The sequence below is a fragment of the Rhinolophus hipposideros genome, assembly GCF_964194185.1.
Source record: "Rhinolophus hipposideros genome assembly, chromosome: 21".
Taxonomy (NCBI): domain Eukaryota; kingdom Metazoa; phylum Chordata; class Mammalia; order Chiroptera; family Rhinolophidae; genus Rhinolophus; species Rhinolophus hipposideros.
In genome coordinates this window covers 3598898-3624293 of record NC_138067.1, presented here as the reverse complement: position 1 = coordinate 3624293, position 25396 = coordinate 3598898, and the positions used below count along the sequence as shown (strand labels likewise).

The 25396-nt window shown below is 51.8% G+C and overlaps 1 protein-coding gene across 1 annotated transcript in view; it reads left to right on the top strand.

Annotated features, from left to right (window-relative positions):
- Positions 1-19619, top strand: part of ABCC11 (ATP binding cassette subfamily C member 11) — a 52992-nt gene extending 33373 nt beyond the window's left edge. Inside the window, exons 19-29 of the mRNA XM_081030350.1 lie at positions 1410-1607; positions 4992-5218; positions 5352-5489; positions 7259-7445; positions 10466-10555; positions 11866-12055; positions 13388-13547; positions 16780-16858; positions 17414-17527; positions 18898-19062; positions 19173-19619. Of these exons, the coding sequence (XP_080886476.1) occupies positions 1410-1607; positions 4992-5218; positions 5352-5489; positions 7259-7445; positions 10466-10555; positions 11866-12055; positions 13388-13547; positions 16780-16858; positions 17414-17527; positions 18898-19062; positions 19173-19262 (1638 nt within the window). The 3' untranslated portion in view covers positions 19263-19619. The remainder of the gene's footprint in view (positions 1-1409; positions 1608-4991; positions 5219-5351; positions 5490-7258; positions 7446-10465; positions 10556-11865; positions 12056-13387; positions 13548-16779; positions 16859-17413; positions 17528-18897; positions 19063-19172) is intronic.
- Positions 19620-25396: the final 5777 nt, after the last annotated feature.

Sequence of the window (25396 nt, the reverse complement as noted above, 5' to 3'; positions counted from 1 at the left end):
CCAGGGACAGACAATGGGGGCCTGGTCCAGGGTGGGAGGGGGGGTGAGGAGAGAGAGGAAAGAAAAGCAAAAAAACACGGAGGTTTGTGTGTGTGTGTGTGTGTGTGTGTGTGTTCAATTACAGTTGACATTCAATATTATAGTAGTCTCAGGTATATAGCATAGTGGTTAGACTTCTTTTTCACCTCTTTTTCTTTAAAACTTTTTTATTTTCCAGTTACAGTTGACATTCAATATCATTTCATATTAATTTCAGCGTAGTGGTTAGACATTTATATAACTTACGAATGATCCCCCTGATAAGCCTAGTACCCACCTGGCACCATATTATTGATTATACTCCCTGTTTATTCTTTACATCCCCATGACTACTTTGTACCCCGAGCAGGGAGGTTTTAACTCACGGCTTCTCCCTGCACCAGCCACTGAGTCCTATGTGGCCCTAGGAAGAAGGCCTTCTCTCCCCACCGAATTTCACCCTCCACTTAGGTGGTCTGAACTCCTAAAAAAGGAAACACATCGTTCCTCTTAATTATTCACACACAATGCTTCTGACGCCCAGTGAGCAGGTCTCCCCCTCAACCAATTCTCCACCTCTCCAGATACCAGCTGGGTGTCCTACAATTCAGTTCAATTCTGACACTCACCGCCTGGAGTTCACACAGACCCCCCAGGTTGAGGGCTCAGTCCCACAAGACCACCCCCATTCCAGACACCAGTCCCAAGTCTGGACCTCCTAGATTTCTGACAGACCAGTGATAAATTGGGGTTCCTATGACTCCTCCTTGGGTTTGATAATTTGCTAGAATGGCTTGCAGAGCTTAGGGAAATACTTCTACCGGTTTATTGTATGGGACGTAATAAAGGATACGGATGGACAGCCAGGTGAAGAGGTACACAGGGTAAGGTCCAAAAGGGCCCTGAGTGCAGGAGCTCTTTTCGGTGGATTAAGGAAGCACCGCCCTCCTGGCATGTGAATGTGCTCTCCGAACCCCGTTCTTTGGGGATTTTCCTGGCAGCTTCATCACATAGGCATGATTGGTTTTAACATAACCGTCAGCCCCTCTCCCGAGCCCTGGAGGATGGGCGTGGGGATGAAAGTTCCAAGCTTTTACTAGTGGCCTGGTCTTCCTGGTGACCAGTCTCCAGCCTGAAGCCCCAGCCACTAGCCGTCTCATTAGCTACAAAACAATCCTCTTGTTGCTCCAGAAACACCAAGGGTCTTAGAAGCTCTTGTACCAGGAACCAGTATGAGAACAGAAGATGCTCCTGGCACCCCATCACGTAGGAAATTCCAAGGGTTTTAGGAACTCTGTGCCAGGAGCGGGCCTAGCGACCACGTGTGTGTGCTGTCACACCACATGCCACGTGTGCGTGCTGTCACACCACAGCCCTGTTCTTCCTTGAAGACCAACAGGAGCCGGGAGGACAACAGAACGGCGGCAGACCCAGGCCGCGTACTGGACAACCCTCAGCTGGCCTTCTATGAAATGGTCTTTGGGCTCAGCGCCGTGTTGCTGCTCTTCATGGGGATCTTCTCCTCGCTGGCGTTCTCCAGGGTCACGCGGAGGGCGTCCACGGCCATCCACAACAAGCTCTTCAGCAAGGTAGGGGCCTGGGCGTGGGCGGGCCATAGGCCGGGCCCTGACCTTGCCCCACTGTGTTTGTTTGCAATTATAAGACTTTACTTTTTTGAGCAGTTTTTGCTTTAAGAAAAATTAAGTGGAGGGCTGGTCTGGTGGCTCAGGTGGTTGGAGCACTGTGCTCCTAACGCCAAGGTCGCTGGTTCGATTCCCACATGGGCCAGTGAGCTGCACGCTCTACAGCTAAGATTGTGAACAATGGCTCTCCCTGGAGCTGGGCTGCTTTGTGCAATCGGAGGTTAGTGTGAGCTGCTGTGGGCCGCTGTGCTGCCGTGGGCTACCGTGTTCTGCCATGAGCGGCTGGCGGCCAGCGTGACTGGCTGGCAGCTGGTGAGAGATGCCATAGCTGCTGTGAGCGACCGACTGCCTCAGCCGGGGGGAGCGCAAGGCTCACAATACCAGCCTGGGCCAGGGAGCTGTGTCCTACACAACTAGACCGAGAAACCACAACTTGAACCGGAATGCGGGCGGGGAGGCAGAAGAAGGGGGTAAAAAATTGAGTGGAAAGTACCGAAAGGTCTTATATGCCCCTTACCAACTCCCAGCATTCTCCTACTAATAACGTCTTGCTTTAGTGTGGGAAATTTGTTACAACTGATGAGCCAATATTGATTTATTATTATTATTACTATCATTATTATCTGAAATCCATAGTTTATAGTAAAGTTCTCGCTTTGTGTGGTACACTCTGTGGGTTTTGATAAATGTAGGCTGACATGTAGGCACCAGCAAGTATCATGCAGACTATTTTTCACTTCCCTAAACATCCTCTGTGCTCCACCCTTCCATCCCATCCTCCCCCCAACCTGAGCTTTTTCCCCCTGTCTCCATAGCTTTGCCTTGTCCAGAAGGTTAGTGAGTTGGAAGTGGACCCTGGATCATGAGAGGGATGGGGGCAGGCTGCACTCTGAAGCTCTTCTGCTGCTGCAACCACGATCTAAAAATTCAGTGTTCCTTGCTGGAGGGTCAGCGGTCATCCAATGCTGGCCTCCATTGGCTGAGCACTGCCATCTGGAGATGCTTGTAACTGCCCTCAGTTTCCATTATTATCCTCATAGTACATATGAGAAAACTGTGTGTCATGGTGAGAATACCAAATTGTCTATGGCATCACACTACTTCTTAGAAATGTCATCGCCCTCACCCACGTATCAAATATTACCATGTGCCAGGTTCCATGGTGGGAGCTGGGCTTCCATGGTGAGTGCACAATGCAGGTGTGATTTGGGCCATCATGACCTTGTAGTCTGTTGAGGGAGACAGATAAGAAAACAGGTTCCTGTAACAAGGTGTACAGAGTACCCACGAGGTGGGGGCACTCAGGCAAAGAAGCATGGCAGTCCAAGAAGGCTTCTCTGGTAGGACCTAAAAGATAAAATGGGTTTAGCCAGTTCAAGCTTAGGAGGCGAACAGAAGCAGAGCACTGCCGGGGACCTGAGTGGGGTTCCGGAAGCTGGTGCTCAGAGTGTGGAGTAGGGCTCTCGGGGAGAGAGGGGGACACCCATTCCCTGTAGACTCAAGGCAGTCTGCGTTGCCATTTGGGGAGGATGAACCAGAGGCATGTCCCACATCTCAGACAATGCAATTACTTGGTGGAACTGGAAAGCAGGAGAGGGAAATTCTCCCTGAGCCTGGCCTCTGGTGAGGGCACCGGCTAGACAGCTTCCAAGGTCCTGACTCCACATGCCAAGATTCTAGAAATATCCAGGGCACAAGTCTCAAAATTATCATTTGTGTTCTAATATTCAGAAATGTTCCAGTTCTTTTCCATCAGAAAATGTGTCTTCTTCAAAATAGTTTTCTTTCTCTGTCCTTTTATGGCTTTACTTGTTTTAAATTCGCCTTTGTCAGTTTTCAGTCATCATAAGTAAAAGGACCAATCTCTGAGAAGACTGGCACAACGCCAAAAACAACAAATAAAAGCAAATTGTTTTGATATTTAAAAGGCAACCAGAAACCCTTTCCCTGAGTCCCCAGAAACAGCGGGCTCTTGAAGGATGACGTAACACACCACAGCTGAACCCAGTTCTGCTCCTGGCCGCCCTCTCCCTGCCCCCAGCCCCCCCTGTGAGTTCAGAGTCCTGGAGGGGCCCATGGTTGCGCTCTTTGGTTTCTCAAAGTGATTGTGACAGTTCTTATTGTTTTTGCTTATGTATTTAACAAAAGATTCTGGAGATAAAATGTAAGATAATTTAGAGGCAGAAAAAGCAAGAAAGCGCAAGACAGGGCCTCTGAGCCTCCCCCTTCCCACCTTGGAGAGCAAACATGAATGTGAATTATACTTGGTCAGCAGGACCCAGGCATTTGCAGTGAGAGCTGCTGTAAGGGACACTTCGTGGCTCAAATAATTACCATCTATTAAGAGTCAAAATGTGCTTTCTTCCTCCTTCCCTCTTCCTTCACTCCTTCCTTTAGTTTTGGCCTTCATGGAGACGATTAACTTCTATCCATGTCTTTTTCTTGAGTTAAGGCTTGAGAAATGCATGGGGGAAGTGCAAGTGGTCCGTTGGTCGACAGGTCAGTGCCATGAGGCTTTGAGGAACGCCTTTTGTGAAGCTTGTGGCTGTGCTGGGAGTTGGAGAAACCTCGGGAGGCCCGGTCTGGTCAGGGTTTTGCCACTAACTACCTTGGTGACCTTGAGCAAATCCCCGGGCAGCTGACCTGTGTCTGAGCTATGGTTTCCTCATCTGTAAAGCGGGGACAGAGAACTAGATGCTTTTGTTAGAGCCTTTTAGTATGAAATGTGCAGTGACATTGCTGCTGCTAATCTTTGGTGATACTGAGTGCACATGATCCCGTCATAGGATGGAGTAAGAGCTGGTATTGATGGAAGGCCTACTGGGGCAGGTACTCTTCTGAGCACTTTCAGTGTATTATTACCTTTCCCTTCCCTCCCTCCTTCCCTTTCTGCCTCACCTCTCTTCCTCCCTTACTTTTCTTGTCTTCTTTTTTCCTTCCTTCCTTCCCTCCCTCCTTCTTTCCTTCCTAAATAACAGCTTTATTGTGATATAATTCACATAACCATAAAATTCACCCTTTTAAATTGTTTTAAATTCACCCTTTTAAACTCGGAGGTTTTTAGTATATTTACGGAGTTATGCAATCTTTACCACAATTCTGTGAAGCATCATTGTCCTCCCCATTTTACAAACGAGGACAGAGAGACTCAGAGGGGTTAAGTAACTTGCCCAAGGACACACAGCAGTAGGTAGAGGAGTCGGGGCACTGGAGCCCAGGCAAGTTGACCACTGCTCCAGGCTACCCCCTGCACTTCCTCTAAGGGAGACAGCCTCTGGGTCACTGCCTGCGGCCCTGCCCGTGACTGTGACTGGTGTCTTCTCCCTGCAGATTTCCCGCTGCCCCATGAGTTTCTTTGACAGGACTCCCACCGGCCGACTCCTGAACTGCTTCGCGAGGGATTTGGATGAGCTGGACCAGCTCTTGCCCGTTGTGGCCGAAGAGTTCTTACTGCTCTTCCTGACAGCGGTCTCCAACTTGTTGATTGTCAGTGTGATCTCTCCCTATATCCTGCTTGTAGGAGTCGTGCTTGCCGTCATTTGCTTAATTTACTATGTGTGAGTAGGTTCTTTTTGCTTGTGAAGAAATGGGCTTTGGGACTTGGGGAGCGAGGCAGGGACTCAGCTGACATGGGTGGTCCCACTCCCACGGGTGGACGGCCCAGGTCACTCACTCTCATTCTCCATGCAGGAAGTTCAAGAGGGCCATTAATGTGTTCAAGAGGCTGGAGAACTACAAGCGCTCCCCTTTGTTCTCCCACATCCTCACCTCTCTGCGTGGCCTGAGCTCCATCCATGTCTACGGAAAAGCTGAAGACTTCATCACTGAGTGAGTCTTGCAGCCGTCCCAGGACGGGACCGCAGGTGGCGGGCAGGAGGGAGGCTGGACAGGGAGCCTCTGGGCACAGTGTCAGCTGCGGAAGCGTCTGAGAGAATGTGCTTCATCCCATGTATGTCTCTGAGTCTCCAGAGCCTCCTCTGTAAGGGGATGCTGTCACGCGGGGTCTCAGCTCCCGCTCCCCACACCAGAACGCAGGACATGGTGAGACCAAAAGGAACAACAATGGAGCCGTAGATGGGGGAGTCACACCACTATATTCTCACTGGCGGCTGTTCGAGACACAAAAAGAAACATCCGCCAGCACCCCAATGAGGGTCTTCCTGCACCCCAGTCTCGCTGGCGGCGGGGCGAGACACAGGAAGTAGGATCCACACGATCCGCAATCCACCATCCACACTTGCTAACCCCACTTGCTAGCCGCAATCCGCTTTTCTGCTTCTCTGCCAATCAACCAACCTGCCGGCCTAGCCACGGCAATATATTAGTGGCTAATGGCTAACCGGTAACAGCTGACGGCCACCCAGCCACAGGGGATGGCCACCTGATTACAGCTGACGGCCATCTAATAACCGAGCCAGCATCTTTCCACGCAAGGCCGAGAGCCTGGAAACTGCTCTCTGGGACTCTGTCCCCACAGATGCTCACACAAGAATAAACACTAAGTGATACAGAAAATGTTTGTAAACCTTAAACACCTGTGCGTCGCGCACACATATTAGTATAATTAACGGTAAGAAGCATCGCTGTGACAGCACTTCTCATTCTCCTTTTTCCTTTCGCTTCCAAACAGGTATCTAATTTTAATAAAATACTAAGGAGCGATAGCTTTGTGAATAACAGCGTTTCCTTGACTACTCACACCCATAGATTGGCCTGCTCAATGTTTGTTGAAACAAACAAAGATCCTACGACTGTGGCTGGGCTTCATTGTATAATACGAACATAGCGACTTGTAAAGAGCGAGCAAATATATGGGCACTGAACTACGTGCAGGAGACTCCCAATCTGCTGGAAGACAGGACACACAGATATAGTACTATTTTTGTAACAATCCAGGGTTGAATATGGTAGGAGAGGCACAGAAGAGAGGGGCGGACAAAATGCCACGAGAATTCAGAGGGGAAAGAGAGGGTCTGCAGCTGGGGCTGGGGAAGGCTCTGGCGGGGGAGGAGGGACACCTGAGCTGGCCTGAGGCCTGGGAACATGGGCCTGGGAGGTGGCATGTGCTTCGTTAACTGGAATGTGGGCTGAACCACGGCACCAGCTCTCCGAGTGGCACTGGAGAGCACCCGAGGACCCCACAGACACAGGACTGAGGGGTCCTTGAGTGAGGTACTAGTGCAGCCAAGCTGAGAGCCTGCCTGCCAGGTACTCAGCACCTGGGGATAGAGCAGTGGTAAGACAGACACAGCCCCGCTCGGAGGGGGGTAGAAAGGGCCCGCTTGCCTTTATGCACTCACAAATCCTGGCCTTTGTTCACTCTCACTGGTCCAATGGGGGGGACTTACCCAGCCCTAGACCAATCACCAAGGCCCAGGAAAGAGCCGGTGCAGAGAGGCCTAAGTGGTCAGAGCCTCCTCCGAGACTGGGGCCAGGTAGACGCCATGGCTGAGAAGGCGGGAGGGAAGAATCCCCCGAAGAAAAGGCAGGTTCTGTTGGTGGGGGTGGGGACCGGATGCTGGAGGAACCAACCGGTGTCCACCCTTGGACACCCTGGGTTAGACAAATGTGTTTCCAGGTTGTCCTTCCTCTCCCAGGTTTGAAAGGCTGACTGATGCGCAGAGTAACTACGGTCTGATGTTTCTGTCGTCCATGCGATGGATGGCAGTGAGGCTGGAGCTCATGACCAACCTGGTGACTTTGGCCGTGGCCTTGTTTGTGGCTTTTAGCACTTCCTTCGTCTCCTATTCCTATAAAGCCATGGCTCTCAGCTTCATTCTGCAGGTGAGGGAGGGGCTCTGGCACAGCGGGGGCTCGGCCTGTGGCCTGTGGGCAGACTTGGGGGACGTAGATTACTTCTTGGGTTTTGGCTGTTTGGCCGTGATCTTATAAGCCATGTACTTGACCTTCTGAATCTGCTGCTTTGCTCAGTTTCCTTTTCAATGGGAAGTCTGGATTCAAAGATATTCAGTGAAACCACAGAATATTGGAATTGAAGGGGAACCCACAGGCAACAGAGTCCAACATTCTTATTTGCAGATGGGGAAACTGAGGCCCAGGATGGGGAAGGAAGTGTTGGAGAGGACAGAGCAGGAACGATCACCTCCTGGTTGCCTGGCTGGTGTCTTTTCATTTTCCTGTGCAGATCCTTTTCTGAGTTAGCTGGGGAGGCTATAAAAAGATGGGGGTCTCAGGTCTCCTCTGGAGCGGGGCTTCTTGGACTTGAAAGAGCATAAGATCTGACACAGAGTCTTGGCCCCTCAGAGGCTTCCTCAGCGGGGGCCCCTGGGGCTGACAGGAAGACCCCGCTGCAGAGCACGGCCCTAGCAATTCGGGGGCAGGTCCTGGTCGGCTGGGGTCTTGCCGTCTAACTTTAAAAACAGGTTCCCCAAGGACGCTGATGTGCCTGGCACACTGAGGGTGTGGAAAGGGACTGGCTGGTCAAGGTCCACGCCCGCAGACTCCTGGGAAGGGCTGCCCTTGCAGGCTGTGAGGCCAGAGGCCGGCTCAGCAGCCACCTCCGGGAGCTGGCTGCACAGTCCCAGGGCGCCCGCCCCCAGGCAGCGTCACTAACCGGCCCCCCTCTGTGCTGGTGTGGCTCTCTCTTTGTGGCTCTGATCTTCTGCCCCAACACTAAGGCGTGTTTTGGGGCATGGAAAGGGGCTCTGTCTTGCTCCTTGTTGAGCCCCTGCAGCAGGCACACATTTGTACGTCCACACTACCCTCATCCACACCCACGTGCACACAACCTTCCAAGGCTACACAGGATGGCTGTGTGGCTCTCACACTCGCGGACAGCTGACCAGTGGGTGAGCGTGGGGTTCACTGGAGCTGGCGCTGAGCTGCTGCGCTAGGCACTGTGAGCGGCCTTCCATGGCACTGTCACCATGTGCCAGGAGACACGGCCGGGGGTTCAGGAGTTTGGTTTGGGACGTGCAGGGTCACTCCGGGCTCTGCCATCGTTAGCAGTGTGATTCGGGGGGGGGGGCTCTTATCCTCCTTGTGCCCAGGAGTTCTCATCTGTAAAAGGGACATGATCACAAGTCCCCAGATCATAGACTTGTGAGGAATGTGTGTGAATGTGAGGCACGCAGTGTGTGCTCGACAAATGTTCGCTGTGGCTGTCCTTGACCTACAGAGAGGAAACGAGAGCTTCGAGCCTTAAGGTACCCACGTCCCCACAGCCAGTAAGCGACAGGTCTGTCCACAGTGGGACACACTCCCTCCCTCCCTCCCTCCTCTCTGACACACGCACATGTGCGTGAACACACACATGCACCCCCCCCCCACACACACACCAGTGCAGAGCTGCTCCCAAGCCTTCCAGAATTCTGGGGAGAGGCGCCAAACTGACGTCCTAGGGGAGCTGGAGTCACTCGGGCCAGAAATCTCCCCAGCGCAGGGGGGGGGGCAGAGGCACGCAGGCGCCTGCTCAGGCTCCCCAGCTCGCATCGCCGCAGGCGCCCCTGAGGAGCTCTGTCTGGAGGCCTGACTGTGCTTCAGAACGGCCCTAGTTCATCCTTTCTTCTCAACGTCTGCTGCCCTGTCGAAGCGTGTCACCTCTGTCCTGGGTAGCAACCTCCCAGCCCCCTGCCTGCCCCACCCTGAAAACCTTTCCGCTCCACCTGCGGCACTCTTCACCAGACTGATTTCTGATGACGTGCGCTGCTCCTCACCTCACTGCCTTGTCCAGGGCGTCCAGACTCCGTGTCCTTATGCACTGGGTCAGGGCTCTGGGCCCTGCCTCCACGCCCCTCAAATCTGGCCCCATGACAGCAGTGTGCACTCCCTCCTCTTGTCAAACTAGTACCTTGCTGACTTCTGCATGCACCCTCCAGGAAATCACGGTCACGCTTTGGGAGGCAGGACTCATACACCATGTTGCTTTGCAGCCCTAAGAGGTTACTCAGTAAATACTGCAGAGGCTCCTGGCTGCAAGCCAAAGCAAGCCGCACAACCACCGCACGCTGCCACGTCTGCCGCCCTGTCTGTCTCGCCATCCGACTGCACACTCGAGGGCAGGGCTCATCTGTTGCACTTTGGGGCATGGAGCCTGGCCTCACCCTGCACACAGCTCTCCGTCAGGTCTGGTGACTGAGTGCATCCCGAAGTCATTGTCCAGTGCTCTGCATGGCCTGTTTCCCCGGATCTTGAGCATGTAGACGGGGGCCCCATTCCCAGTTCTGCCCCCAGCTTCTGGGTATTCTGTGTAATGCATTTCCTTTCTCTGGGCCTCAGTTTCCTTACCTGTGGGGCCTCCAATCCCAGAGTCCCTTAGACTCCTCTAGGCCTGGGTTCCCTTGAAGGCAGAGCCTGATGCAAGGACTTGGGTGCCGGCTGATGACTTGGGATATGCTTCTGGGAAACGGGAAGAGGAAGGAGGGGCACTGTCCTAGGTCACCAGCGCTTACTCCACTGGGAACTCTTGAGAAGTACATAGGACGCTCCCAGGATTGTCCCTGAAGGTGGAGGACAGCAGCCTGTACACACCAGCACCTTTCCCCATGAGGGGAGGGCTGCTCCCAGGGGCCTTCAGTGCCCTGTGTTTCCGGGCTGCACCATGCGTGGGCTGCGTGGGAGCCTGAGGTGTGGACGAAGACCTGGGGCAGAAAGCAGACAGTGCTGAGGTGGAAAGGTGTCAGAACTGCCCACCCCAGCTGCTCCAGGGCTCCAGGGGCAGCTCCGCATTCTTGTAGGAGATGGTTTGAGGACCAGCCGCTCAGGAGCCATGCAATGAGCGGGTTTCCGGGCGTTGAGAGCTGGCACTCCCAGTAACCCCTTGGCCTGACGCTTCTCCGTTGCAGCTGGCGTCCACCTTCCAGGCCACCGTCCGGATGGGCTCGGAGACAGAGGCGCACTTCACGGCTTTGGAGAGGCTGCTGCAGTACATGCAGGTGGGACGCAGCTTCTGTGGGCTCTGCACGGCCAGCACCCAGGGCTCAGGGCACGTTCCCAGGGGGAGGCCGGGCTCTGGATCCTTTTCCCCCATCGTCCCCACACCTGCTACTTCATCTCTCCAAAGCTCCTTTTGACCACTCCTTCTACCTGCCAGCATTCCTGGATGTAGAAAGAGTAATCCCTTTTTAGAAGTCAGAGGTTTGCCCAAGTCTAATAATAATCACGATGATAATAATTGCTATTGCTGTTGCTTTTATTTATGTCACAGTGGTAGTTAAGCACTACTATAGATTTTGGAGTCAGGTCACCCGGTTCAAGTCTAAGTTTTGCCGCTTGAATCAGCTGTGTGACCTGTGGCAACTTATTCAGCTTCTCTGTTCCCCAAATCTGAAATGGGAAAGATGACAGGATCTACTTCATTGGGTTATTACAAAGATTAAATAATATAATACATAAACACTTAGCAGTGCCTGGCCCACAGTAAAGACTCACTATTATTACATACAGGTTATCTCAGAATTACAAAACCATTTTATAAGGTTGATTGAATTATTATCCGATTATCTGGAAGAGGAAACTGAGGCTTGGCCAGATTAAGCATCTTGCTTAACATTACATGTGAAAGGCAGGTCTCCTGCCCCTGTCCTATGAGTGGCGTTGGTGAGTCGTAGAGCTTGGATTTACGCCTAATGCACACCGTTGTGACGCGCTGGCAGTGGGGAGCCGTGACTTGCTGGCAGGAGACCCTGCTTCTTCTCCATCGTCCTTTCCTCCCAACACACCCAACTGCGCCTGGCCCAGGGCCGTGGGCTCGGAGTCGGGCAGCCCTGGGTTAGTCCTCGCTTGTCCACTTCTCAGCCGTGGGATCTTAAGCAAGTCGGTGAGCCTGTTGGAGCCTGTATCCTCACCTGTGAAATACATCTAAAAATGCCTACGTCACAGGGTGAGGATAGAGAACCAGTCTCCACAGAGTTCAGAGCCATAAAACATGCCCCTTGGGGGCAGTGAGCTCTGTCACCCCTATTGCCAGTGTCCTGGATTCTATTTCTTTCAAGCCTCACAAATCAAATTGGAAAAAGTTTTCTGTGTTCATAACAAGGGGGCTAGCCATATGGTTTATCACTCTTTGGGGATAAAACCGTGTGCCCTTCAGGCCACTGAGGGCAGGGATGGTCCACTTGGGGTGTTCCTCTGATCACATGGCCGGTGGCTGGAGCACGATGCAGGGCAGGCTGGGAGGGGTCAGCAGGGGGTGGTCGGAGACAGATGGTAACTATTGATTTCTTTTTCTTTCTTCAAAAATGAGATGTGTGTCCCTGAGGCTCCTTTACACATTGAAGGCGCGAACTGTCCCCCAGGGTGGCCACAGCACGGGGAAATCACGTTCCAGGATTATCAGATGAAATACAGAGACAACACACCTATTGTTCTCAGGGGCATCAACCTGACGATTCACGGCCAGGAAGTGGTGGGCATCGTGGGCAGGACGGGCTCAGGTGAGCTGAGTGTCCCGGGCATGCCGTCCTCAACTCTGGCCTTTGGGTGTTGGACCCCACGGTATTTGCTGGCCCTTACTTTGGGCTGGTCCCTGTGTCAGACACTGGTGGACAAAACCCAAAGTCCCTGCTGTCACGGGGCCCCAGCGGAGGAGACAGGTGTTACACAAATCATCAGATAAGGGAATAAATAAGGTAGTTGCAGGTTGTGGTGAGCACCGTGGAGGAAACAAAAGGGGGGATGTGGAACGGAGTAACGGGTTGGTGGGTCTTGAGCCATCGTGGCCTGGGCTCTGAGGCCAGCATGGGAGCTGAGACAGGAAGGGGGACAGGGTGCAGGGGGCACAAGATGTGAAATCCGGGTCCCCTTTTGCTTCTCCTCCCGTCCTCCCTTCCTAGACCTATCATCAGCCTCCTTCGTCTCCCCCTTTCCTTTCCAACTTCTTTCCTTCTCTTCTTCTCCTCTCACTTTTGGGAGATCTGGTGTAAGTGTCCCTCCCTCCCACTCTGCATTGTTCAGACACATTGTTCAGAGACACTGCCCAACTTGGTTCTGGCCCCAGCCTTGTGCAGCCCGGAGCTGCCTCCTCCAGGGAGCCCCCCTGCCCCGCCCCGCCCCGCCATGACTAGAGCTTTCATGGGTCGGCCTGTCCTCAGGACTCACACTACTGCCAGGTGAAGCGCTTCTCGCTGTGTTTCGTGAGTTCTTTCATTTGTATGTGTCGCCTGCAGTTGGCCTGAGAGGGCTGGGGTTGGACACAGAGAAGCCCTGTGCAGCCTGGGCCACTGACTGTCTTCACTCAGCAGTTACTGAGCCCTGGGGACCTTATCGTTTAGAGCAGAGGTAGTGAACTCAAACGCTTTAGCAGCCTGGCAAGTAACACAGATGAGTGAGCTGGCTCTGGGGGGGAGGGGGAAGGGGGGACGGGCAGTGACTGAACTGGAGAACAGTCCTCCCTTGGGAAGTGCTACACTCAGCTCCAGCTGCTTGTTGCCTGGGGGGCCATGGGGTCCCGCGTTGCCACTTGTTGCAGGACAAGCATGCAGATTGAATTTTTATATATAGGATCTTTGGATTTTTAAAATTTTGGCAAAGAATTTAAAAAATCGCAGTAACCCTGTGTGTGTGAAACACAACCTATCTGTGGCTGGATTTCATCCGGGGCCTCCATGCGTACCTTCTGATCTCGGCTGAAAGCAATCTGCCGGTGGTTTGGGGTACAAAGGATGGGCCACGGCGGGGAACGGGTCAGGTGCGCGCCCACCAGGTGCGACCGGTGCTGTGGCCAGTGCAGACCCGCACGTGGAGCTCCGCTGTCTCTCGCCCACCAGGGAAATCCTCCTTGGGGGTGGCGCTCTGCCGCCTGGTGGAGCCCGCCGCGGGCAGGATCCTCATCGACGGCGTGGACATCTGCAGCATCGGCCTGCAGGACCTGCGGTCCAAGTTCTCCGTCATCCCTCAGGACCCTGTCCTGCTCTCAGGAACCATCAGGTGAGCGGGGGGCCACAGCTCAGTCAGCTGGTGGCCAGCGCCCTGATTTCTGGGCCACTCGTGCCTACCTGGCCCACCTCTGCGAGGTGGAAGACCGAACGCGGCCCTGATACTATACAGAAGAGCATTCTGTAAACCGTGATGGCCTCACACAAGCCACACGTGGTTTCCATTTCTTCAGACCCTGATGGGATCGGCCAGAATTCAATTAGCCAGCAGCATTTGCCCTGGGGCTGCCCCACTTTCGTGTCTGGAGGTGGTTGACTGTCGTTTTTCCACCCACTGCGGGGAGCCCACGGGGACGTCTTAGGCTGCACGTTAGGGAGTGCTTCTTTGGGGGTACATATTCCAGGCAGGGGAGACGTGGCAAGTACCCGGGCAGTCTGGTCCATGAGGCAGACACAGTAACATCTTTCCTGCCTCTTCTCCACACGTCCTACCTCCTCGGAAGTCAGCTCGGGGCCTAAACTTCACCCCATGACTGCTCCTACCTGACTGCACAGTAACTGTGTGGGACCTCCACGGCACGGCCACTGAGGAACGGTGACGCGCCAAACATGAAGCTAGAGCCCTCAGGTCTCAGGGATATTTAAGGGGAATTCTTAGAGGCAAGAGGGTAAACTGACCTCAGAGCTCCATTCATTCATTCATTCATTCATTCATTCATTCATTCATTCATCCATCCATCTGTCATCCATTTTACTTGCCTTTTCTGAGCCTCTGCCAGGTCTAGACATTGTGCTGGGGACTGGGGATACTTTGATGAATGATCACTGTCCCTGCCCCCTCAGGAGCTCACAGTGTAGTCAGGGGTGGGGGTTGTGAAGATGTAACAATACCTGACAAATTATAATACATGGAGGTAATTGCTAGATCAGAGATATGAACAAAGGATGACATGACCTAAGGGAACTCAGAAGCAGGACAAATAACTGCCTGGGTAAATCCAGAAAGGCTTCACAGAGAAGGTGACATTTGAAGAGGATCTTGAAGGTTAAGTAGGAGATTGCCTGGCAGAGAAAGGGGAGAAACTCTTTCCAGTGAGAGTATATAATATATATATGTGCACAAACAGAGAATTTAAAAATGACTGCGTTGTTTTAGGGGGATGAGAAAACATCTAATGATAGATTTCTGTGTTAAGGTAGAATTTGGCCAAGTCTATCGTGCCTTGGGATAGAAGTAGTAAAAGTATGAATTGACGTTTATTGAGCATTTATATATGCCAGTCCTGGGCTTTATTATTCTCTCATTTAACTGTCACAACAGCCTTCTGAGGTGGGTACTATCATTATTCCCCCTTTACAGGTGAAGAAACTGAACTTAGAGAGGAAAAGTGACTTGTTTAAGGAGACACACAAGTAAATGGTAAAGATAAGTTATCACCCAGGGAGTCTAACCCCTTAGTCAGTGATATCCGCTCTTGCCCCAGGAAGGCGTATGGAGTCCACATCTGAATCGTTTAGCTTTAAGGTTCTGTCTAACTCTGAGTGTCTTTGATTCCAGCCTGTCCCTCAGACTGACTTGTAGTATGACCTTGAACAAGCCATTTAATACTGATTAGCCACAATTTTCTCATCAATGAAAAGGGTGTACCCATCTCAAGGAGGAGAAGGTGTCAATGAGCCCATCCGTGAAAATGCTTTGGAGATTCTCAAACATCATGCAGATAAGACATTCTACCTTCCGCTTCTTTCATACAGTCAAGCCCTAGACACAAAGTAGGTGTGTGGCTGCCAGAACTGGGGAAAGACAAAGCAGAGGCTAAGATCAGGCTCCAATCAGGACTCAGTGTTGCCTACGACGGGCGTGTTTGCAAAGTTGCCCACATCAGATCCAAGCGCAAACCTTAATGGGTATAAAGTCCAGAGAGATCACAGCCTGATGTCAGCTGCCTGGACAATCAGTTAGGATTTTTTCATGGCGAGACTCAGAAAAACCAACCCCACCGCAGTAAGATGCCATTTTACACCTACTAGGATGGTGATAATAAAAAAAAAGAAAGGAACATAAATGTTGGCGAGGATGTTGAGAAATTAGAACCCTCATTCGTGCACGGCTGGTAGGAATGTGCAATGGCGCAGCCACTGTAGAAAACAATTTGGAGTTCCTAAAAAAGTTACATATAGAATTACTATATGATCCAGCAATTCCACTCCTAGGTATTACCTGAGTTGAAAGGGGGACTTGCACAGATCTTTGTGTACCAGTGTTTGTGGCATTATTCACAAGAGCCCAAAAGCGAAACAACCCAAGTGCTCATCAATGGCTGAATGGATAAACGAAATGTGGTCTATACATACAAAGGAATGTTATTCAGCCATAAAAAGGAATGAAATTCTGGCGCATGCTCTAACATGGCTGGGCCTTGCAAACATTATGCTAAATGAAATAGGCAAAACGCAAAAGGATAAATACTACGTAGTTCCACTCAAATGAGGTACCTGGAATAGGCAGATTTGTAGAGACAGAAAGTAGAATAGAGGTTACGAGGGCTGGTGGCGGGGAGCGGGAAGGGAGATTGCTTATGGGTAGAGTTTGTTGGGGATGATGAGTTTTAGTGGATGGTTATCCGACATGGTGAATGTATTTACCACCACTGTGTTGTAGAATTACAAATGGTTATGATGGTAAACATTATGTTATGCATAGTCTACACATACACTCCAAATGGCTGAAGTTCAAAAGGCCTCTTGGCTCATGATACCGGCAAAGCCAAGGCTGACTCAAGGACCCAGTGCCCCCTAACTCTGCCTTAGCTTCACTGCGGGCTCTAATGAGGGCCCTGGGATGCCATGTGTCCCCTCCTGAGGCAGAATGGTTGCAGCCTGTCCTGTGCAGGCGATTGCTTTAAAAGTCCTGAGGTACACTACTTGCTTACCTATCTATCCCAAGCAATTCCTGTGGCCCGGCATTGCCCTGTGCTGAGTGGCTTCTACCCGAGCAATCACTTGCTCCACCCCTGGAGTTGGTGGTAGAGCCCCTCCAGGACCACATGGGCTTGGGCGCTGGGGAACAAGTGGCCCCAAACAACAATTGGGGGCTGCCACCTGCAGGGAATGGCCACTGACTGGTACGAGCAATGGTCAGTCATGGTAGTACAGGGGCTTCTCTAGTACAGTAGTCCAGTGGCAGCCATTCTTGGTTGGGAGCTGTGTAAGACAGCCTGCTCAGGGGACCAGTGTGCGGTGTGGTGACCGAACCCTGCTCTGCCTCTCATCTCATCTGGCAGGTTCAACCTCGATCCCTTTGACCGCTACACGGATGAGCAGATCTGGGACGCCCTGCAGAGGACCTTCCTGAGCAAGACAGTAAGTGGCTCCCACGCCAGTGCTTAGTCTCAGCCTGGCTCCTCACATGTGGTGTTCCAGATGGTGCCACTTTGGGGCACAGATTAAACTGTCTCACGATGAGAAGACACCAGCAGTGAGCCAGCACGTTCTAGGCCCAGGCACACGGCAGAGGCTGTGTCCTCCTGCCTTCCATGCAGTGAGAGCGAATGAACACGCCAGTGAACAGACGGACTTTCGGATGGTGCGCCGACGCCGACAGGCAGTTCGGTGGGAGCGGTCCCTGTCCGTGGGCTGGCCCGGCCAGGCCTCTGTAGGGATGGGACTTTGGGCTGAGACCAGTGCTAAGAGCACAGCGACACAGATCTGGGAGAACATTCTAGGCACAGGGACTAGTGTATGCAAAGAGCCTGAGGTGGGAGTGAGACAGGCGGGCGCAGGCGAAGGAGGAGTGTGGAGGGAGGGGGGACGATACAGAAGGCGATGGGAGAGTTACGAGGGGTCAGGTCTCACCCCACAGGGCCTATGCGCCCACAGACCTACATGACCTATAGCTCGTCTTCCCCCAAATGACAGGTCTGCAAGTTCCCCCAGAGACTGCAAGCAGAAGTGGTGGAAAACGGGGAGAACTTCTCTGTGGGGCAGAGGCAGCTGCTGTGCATTGCTCGAGCCCTCCTTTGCAACTCCAAGGTGAGGCCCCTGAGCAGCCACGAGGCCACGGAGGACCCTGGGTGGGGAGCACACCGCTGTCGCCCTCCACTCCATCACAGGGCGTCCAACGGGGCTCACACGTGTCACCGATGGCACTCCACGTGCGTCTGTGGGGCAGTGAGGCCCGGGCCCCGCGAGCCCTGACATCCCGTGCCTGCGCTGACATGGTCCCCCCCTAGGACAAATCGATGCGCTTTTCCTACAAAAAGCAAAAAGGCTGGAAGCCTGTGAATTTAAAACCTGCCCTCTGCACATTCTTTTTAAAACTCTGACGCAGGACACTCCCTTGTCTGTTAAAATGGAGACTCGGAGAACAGCTGTCCCAGGGCAAAATTACATACTTTTAAAAAGTTTCATCTGACGGAGTTTCTTGACGTTTTCCAAAGAGTTCGCCAGTAATTTTATGTATTTGACTCCCCGGGCTAGTTAGGAGCCAATTTTCTCTCACAGCAAGGCAACACACACACACACACACACACATACACACACACACACACGCACACACGTACATACACCTCCACACTCACACATGGATGCAGATTGGCACATGTGTGTACACACACACCACACAACATGGCTAATTCATGGTAAGTGCAAAAACTGCTGGTGCAGAGCAGAGCTGTGGGCCAGAGCAGGTGGAGCATGGGGGGGCCTGAGACCGAAGGGGCACTCAGGGGAGAAGGGCCCCCCCTTCCTGAGTTAGCTGGACGACAGGACAGGACTTGCAGCGTGGATGCAGCCCTCTTCACCTCTCAGTTCCTCATTTCTCCGGACTGTTCCCCAAATTTGACTCATCATTTCATGATTTTTGTCCTGTCTGCATATCCTGTGATTTATTCGCGATGCCCTCTTTTTAAAAACAGGCTCCTCTTAAACAGGGACATACGTGAAATCCTACTTTCTGTGCTGGTTACATTTCCTCAGGCCTATCGTTCATGAGATAAATAGCAACGTGTGAAAGTGAAAAGAACGATTCCCCATACACTGGCCACCCCACCCCACGTGCTGCTCGGGGCCTGTGCATGCCCCTCTGTGGGGCACTGCTCTACGTTAAGTCAGGTAAATGGCAAGGAAGGCAGTTCATGAAACAAGAAGATGCCTCTGCGATGTTTTCATTTTCAAGAACTTCATTCTCTGGTCACTAAAGAATACTGACCTGAGCTCTTGGTTGTGAGCTAATATTCTTTTCCTAACGTGATGGATAACTAGAGTTCTAAGTGGCTTCTGAGCTCAGTCCAAATGTGTCCTGTTGCAGCTAAGGGACTTGGTGGCTGAGTGGTGGACCCAGGACTGGGCCCAGGCTCGGGGCCCAAGGAGGCCGCCCCCACTCCTGTTTTGTCTCCCCCCAGATCATCATCATTGACGAAGCCACAGCCTCCATTGACCTGGAGACGGACGCCCTGATCCAGCGCACCATCTCCGAGGCCTTCCGGGGCCGCACGGCCCTGGTCATTGCACACCGCATCTCCACCATCCTCAACTGTGACCGCATCCTGGTCATGGGCGACGGGAAGGTTGGAGCTCCCGGGGCCGGGGGAGGACGGGTGCTCAGGGGACCTTCGGGTCCTTCCAGACTGAGCTCAGCGGTGTCCCTGGCCCCTCCCCGCCTCTCTCTACCTCTCAGGTTGTAGAGTTTGACCGGCCTGAGGTCCTGCAGAACAAGCCTGGGTCTGTGTTTGCATCGCTGCTGGCAACATCCAGGTCATCAAGCTAAGAAACATGGAGCTGCCTGGGGACTGGGGGCTGAGGTCACCAAGCGTATAGCTGCGAGGCCTGCCGTCTATGACCTTCTGGTGAAGAGACGGCTACTTCTCCCGAAAGTTGGGCTGAAATGGGCCCATGGGTGCTGGGGGTTGGGATGGGAAAGGAGACTAAGGGAGCAACACCTGGGAAAGGCCACTCGGCTCCCCAAACCTGAGACCCCCAGCGTCATCTGAGACCAGGGGGTCAAATGATCACGTGTCTCTTTTTCACTCTTAAAATAATATATTGGTTAATTTCATAATAATGTAAAAGCTTATTATAGTTTTCCGATCTGTGTGAAAAGTGTTGCAAATGATGTTGATTTTGTAAAAAAAAATGAAAGTAAGAAAAAGTCACATTCTCTGTTCTGCTTTCTATATTCGTGAGGACCCATTCAGCTGCAGGGAACAGAAACTCCCGCAAACTGATGTCTGGAAAAAGGGACTTTATTGGCTCCTGTAACGAAAGGTCCAGAAAGAGTTCTGGGTTGGGTGCCAGGTTCAAAGGACGTCTGCCTTGTGGACTCTGCCTGTCTTCTCTCTTTTTTCCCGTGTTTGGCTTCACTCTCGTCATCTGCCTCCTCCTGGCGGCATCATGGCTGCCAGCAGCTGTCGGCTCCCATCCCACCAGCTCAGCTCCCCCGATCATGTGCCCATCCCTGAACCAATCACATGCTAGGCTGTTGAAATACAGTGACTGACCAGGCCCGCGTCACAAGCTCACACCTGGGCCTGGGGATGGGGTCAGTTGCTGGAATACATGAACTGAGAATGGAGGGGGTTGTTTCTCCGAAATAAAGTTGGGGAGGAAAGGATATGGAGGCTGGGCGGGCCGAAACAGTAGCTGTCCACCACATGTTTGTTTACTGACTAGAGTACAGACGGATGGAATCAGAGTTAATTCATGACATATGACAACTGGAAACAAGATCGTTTGTTGCCGCCCCCCCCAGTGGTTATAGACATATAAATAGAAAAGGTCATCCTTTTCAACTTACTTCCAGGCAGACCTCACTGTTGTGGGGAAAAATGTTTCCAATTAGTTTTGTTTTGTTTTGTTTTTAGATTATGGTATCTGATTATGACACAAGAAAAATCAATTCAGTCTACAAATATTTTCTGCTCTGTGTCTTGCACCGGGCTAGGTGCTGGGGGGTGCAATGATGTCCCTGCCCTTGTGGAATGTGCCCTTATGTAAACAAGTAAACAGGTGGTTCCAGAACCAAGTGACTGGCGGTGTGGATGGTGCAGGAGATGGGAACAGTCAGAGAGGGCTTCCTGGTGGAGGTGAGGTTGCGGTTTACTGAGACCTGAGAAATGAACAAACTTTTGCTCAGACGAAGAGGACTGGGGCAAAAAAGGCTGTCCCGGGTAGCGAGGACAGCAAGTAAAGCCCCGCAGGAATGAACTATGACGGGATGATGCAAACAGAGGAAAAGGTCCAAGTCCTGGTTAGTGACACGTGACTTCTGTTCCTTCCTGTTGTTCTTAGGCATCACCTACTTCTGTTCCCAGGGCATTTCCTAGGTGAATATCTTCTCTCTTTTAAAAATCCCTTTGACCCGGTTGACTCCCTTTCCCCTCAGTTCTTGCCTTTTCTTCTTGGACCCTGCAGAGTGTCTGGGGGTCCCTCCTGCTCTCATCCTATCCCAAGTCTGCAGGGCCGCAGAATCGCTCAAGTGCAGGTTGAAGGTGACTACTCACTTGCCTTTACCCTCCCAGAGCTGCTGTGGGGCAGCGGCACGTGTCACGTGTGAGAAAGCACTCCACAAACCGAGTGCTCTGCCCCAACATTCTTGACCCAAGGGTCTAGGCCGAGTTTGGCTGTCATGTGTTCCTTGAGTTGGACAGCAGATGGCAGGCTCTTCCCAAAAATGAGTGGGAGTCCCGCCGGCTTCAGATCAAGATCCACTGAGGATCCACGGGAGTGGGGTGGGGAGTGTTGACCCCCGAGTTGGAGGACAGGAAATAGTGCCCATTTCCACTCCACCATCAGGGCCCCATTCCGCCTTCAGAAGCAGCAAGCAGCCTCTCTCCTGGGACCGATTCTCAATCTCGGCTGTGCGTGGGAGCCGGCCCAGGTTGTCCACTCCAGACATTCTCATCTCATAGGTTTGGGGTAGAGACTGAATTTTTGGTGCTTTTGGTGAATCTCATGTGCAGCAAAACAAGAACCATTGGTCCCAAGCAGCAATAAAGCAGGATTTTTTTGAAAAATAGTGTGTTTTTCTACCAGCATTGGCAATATTTTATTTCTTAAGCTGAGTGATGAGTACATGAGTTTGTATTTTAAAAATAATTCTTTGTGTATTTTGGGGCATGTGAACTATTTTATAATAAGATTTTAAAGACTGGTATTTGATATTTCAAAAGCACAAAAATAATTGTAATGAGAGAATGGAGAACTTGGCTCTACTTCCTTGTACCATTTAATGGCTTGCTATTATTTGCATTTCCAAGTACATCCTGGTGGTGAGGAGATCACAGTATTTTTAACGCAGGGGTTCTAAAGTCTTTAATTGTACTCGGAAGCTAGGCCTCCTCCAACATCAACAAAAGCTGTGTGACATGGTCCGCAGGAAGGCAGGCACATGTGCAGATGTCGCGTCCCACGCGACAAGAGTTGTGGGGAGCGAGGAGGGCGGCGCAGGGTTAAGAAAAGACAGCAGTCATACATAGAGTTTAAGCAGACCAAGGGACCCCCAGTCTCAAGGACTGGATGCCCCGAACCGGTCCTAGCATCAGCCTTTATTAGTTAGGTGGGGAAGCAAAGGAGATAAAGCTCGTCAATCTCAAGATCTGTGAATGCCATACATCATAATAGGAAACTGATTCAAGCCAATCACCCTTGCCTGCAGGCAGCTGTACCATGTGTCTCAACTTCCCTAAGGGACAAAACCTATATGCAGATGAATAGATGGAGAGCACCTCATCGAATCTCTTCCGCTACAGGTTTTGGGAAGGAATGCAGCCACAGAGGCAGAGGCTTTCCTTAGCCTGGGGGAACTGGGGGGCTGTGCCCACCTCTATCAACCCCGTGGGTTCCCCTGTTGGTCCCCAGGCGACTGCGTCTGGCTTGAGTTGTCCCCCCCCCACCCGCGTGGGGAATCTTCCTCGTCATTGGCTGACCAGCCAGATATCTTTGTGGGGCCAAACAGGGAGACATAAAGTGCAAACACAAAGATTAAACAAAGTCCTTGAAAGGATCCGTTTTACAGACTCTCCTTTCTTTGGGGGCAGGTACAAGGAAACAAATGGTTAGGCTGCTGCATGGCGACACTGATCAATGGAGACATTGGTCCCATTGCCCCTGGCCCTACCCTGCTCTCTGTCTTCTCAAGGAGACTCTTCATTCCCACCCCTCACGTTCCAGTCTCCTCCTGGTGAAGGGCAGTCATCCTCTGGGTCCCTTGCCCCTGCCTCCCCTTCCTGGACATGTGTTATGCAGAGCAGTCCAATTCTCGCTTTGGATGCCTTTTCCAGCCAACTAAGTCATCAGGGTCTCATTATCTACCCCAAGAGACATACCAGGGCTGTTCTCTAAACTAAACAGTTTTCACCCTCTAATGCATTCAGGCTCCAGCTGTTAAGAGAGTAAAATTTCACCCCATTATCTTGAATGTCTCCTAGTCTATCCCCCTGTGTCTCGTTTAAATAACTCTATGGAATCCAACTATGTCAGAGACAGAAGCGACTTCAGAAATGGTCAGCCCAGAGGTCCCTAGCCTGGTCCATGAACTCAGGGGGAGCCACGAATTTGGATGGGAAAAATTACGTATTTATTCTTACTAACTGAAATCTAGCCTTCCCCTTCATTATGAATGAGGTAACAGATAATAGTAGTATTGGCAGCACCTGTGACTTTGTCACTAATGGAATTCACAGATATTCTCAAATCTCATTCACTCGTTTCAGATATCCCAAAGTATCGTTTATGGGCATCGCTGCTTTGAAATCATAGTAGTTTTTAGACCTGCTGCTAGATCATGTTATTTAATGCCCTAGCATAGAAGCATATATGTCACAATATTCACTTTTGTTTTTTCGGCATAAATTGATAACCTTGTTTCAGTATAATTGGTTTTCTTTGCAAGCCTATGTAGTTTATTTCATGCATTAGAAACACTAGTCTGAGAACACACTAGAATGACGAAGCGATCCATGGCACAAAAAAGGTTAAGAATCCTCATCTAGTTCAGTTCTTTGATTTTACAGAGGGGCACTGAGCCCCAGACAGAGGAGGTGCCTGGCCCACAACGACACCATGGCCTTTAGCAGGCTGGTCTGGGACTTGAATCTACATCAGGGAAGAAAGGAAGGAAGAGGAGGGACAGGCAAGCAGCAAGGGCTAGGGATAAAGGCCTCAGCCCCACACCCGGTCCGCTCAGAGCAGGGGCTGGGTAGGTGGCCCCTGCACACAAGCTCTAGTTCTGACTGGGCTCCAGTGCAGGCCCAGGTCACCCACTGCCTGTGACTGGCCGGGGACTACCTGGTAGGAGCTACAAAGCGATCCACAGTTGGTCGCTGCCTGCACTGGTCCTGGAGGTGTGTGGGAGAGGACAGCTGCCACCAGTCCAGGGCCTAGGCCAACTCCACAAAAGCCAGGACACCCTGAGGCCTGCTGCCACCTGCTGGCTCCTGTAAGTTTCAGCCGCTGATAAAGCCTCATGCAGTATGGAGGTGAGTGTGGCAAGGTCTCAGTGGGTCACCAGGGTGGACCAACAGAGCTCACAGGGCCAATCGGATTCCGATTTGGCCTGTGGAGGCCGGTTCAACACAGGAAAGATGGCGCCCAACTGCCGGCTGTGCAGGAAAAAGCCCCCGCAGAGAAAATGGCGACCGTTTCCAGCCTCACCTGAAGCCACACACCTGTCTAGCCCACCATTGTCTCTGCCCATATGCCTCCAACGCCCCCCATCACTGTCCCTCTGCCAGAGCCCAAGGTGAGTGCCTGTGAGTGAGTGAGTCTGTGCACCGGCCATTTAGGAGGACACCTGGGTTTCCTGCAGCCGTCCCACCCAGCTGGTCGGAATCCCCAGTTTTTCACAACAGCCAGATGTTGTAGGGGCTCCTAGTCCAGGCACCAGTACTCCAGGATGGGGAGTCTGGAGTGGCGGTGGGGTCCCTCGCTCCTCTGTGGCCGAGATCTCCCTCCCAATTCTCAACTGCCACACGCAGCTCTGGGGCCAATTTGCATCTCAGTCCCTCCTACCAGTCTTGACGTGGCTTCTTCTTATATCCCTAGTTATAAAACTTCTGTTCAGCTAGACTTCAGGTGGTTCTCCAGGTTGGTGGTCCTATAATTTAGTTGTAATTTTAATGTGGCCATGGGAGGAGGCAAGCACAGCGTTTATCTACTCTGCCATCTTGGATCTCCAATGTTTTCTTGAGGACTCTCTTGAGCAAAGACTGAAAACCCCTCTCAATCATTCCACTCCAGAATCTGTTGCCCGGTAGCCAAACAATCTTCTTTATGTAGTACCAAAGTACTGTGTGTCTTGGTAGAAATCCATCTTTGCTAGACCTTCTGTGAACATGGAGAAACACTGCTCATCATTCTTCTTCCATAAACTCGACAGCATTTGAATCTGTTTGGAAATTGGTGTCCCATTTTGAATCTGTTTGGAAATTGGTGTCTCATTGGTCAGAATGAGTCTGTGCTGTGTTTCTGAGACCTACCGGGGTTGTTGTTGTTGTTAAGATCAAGTGACAAAAGGATGAAGACCTTGGTAATACACAAAGAGATCTTTACAAATCAAGGGATGGTATCAGCAGTGATTTGCATTTATGGAGGAAGGAATGGAGGCGAATAAAATGGGACACCGTAGATATGCATGAAGACAGCCTCTGCTGGCCCCACCAGTCCTGAGGCCAGGAGGCCTTCCTCACAGGACTCTTCTGCCACACTGCAACTGTCCCCAGGCTCTCCCCGTTTCTCACCTCCCTTTTGGCAGGAAGAGAAGTATTGCGAATTATATCCCCAGACACAGCCAGCAGGTGGAGGAATTGACCAGGTGCAGAGTAGGAAGAGGCCCTGGGCAGGCTTAAAATGCTACAGCAGCATTTGTCATAAAATCCAGGTGAGCTAGGTGGACAAGGTCTTCTA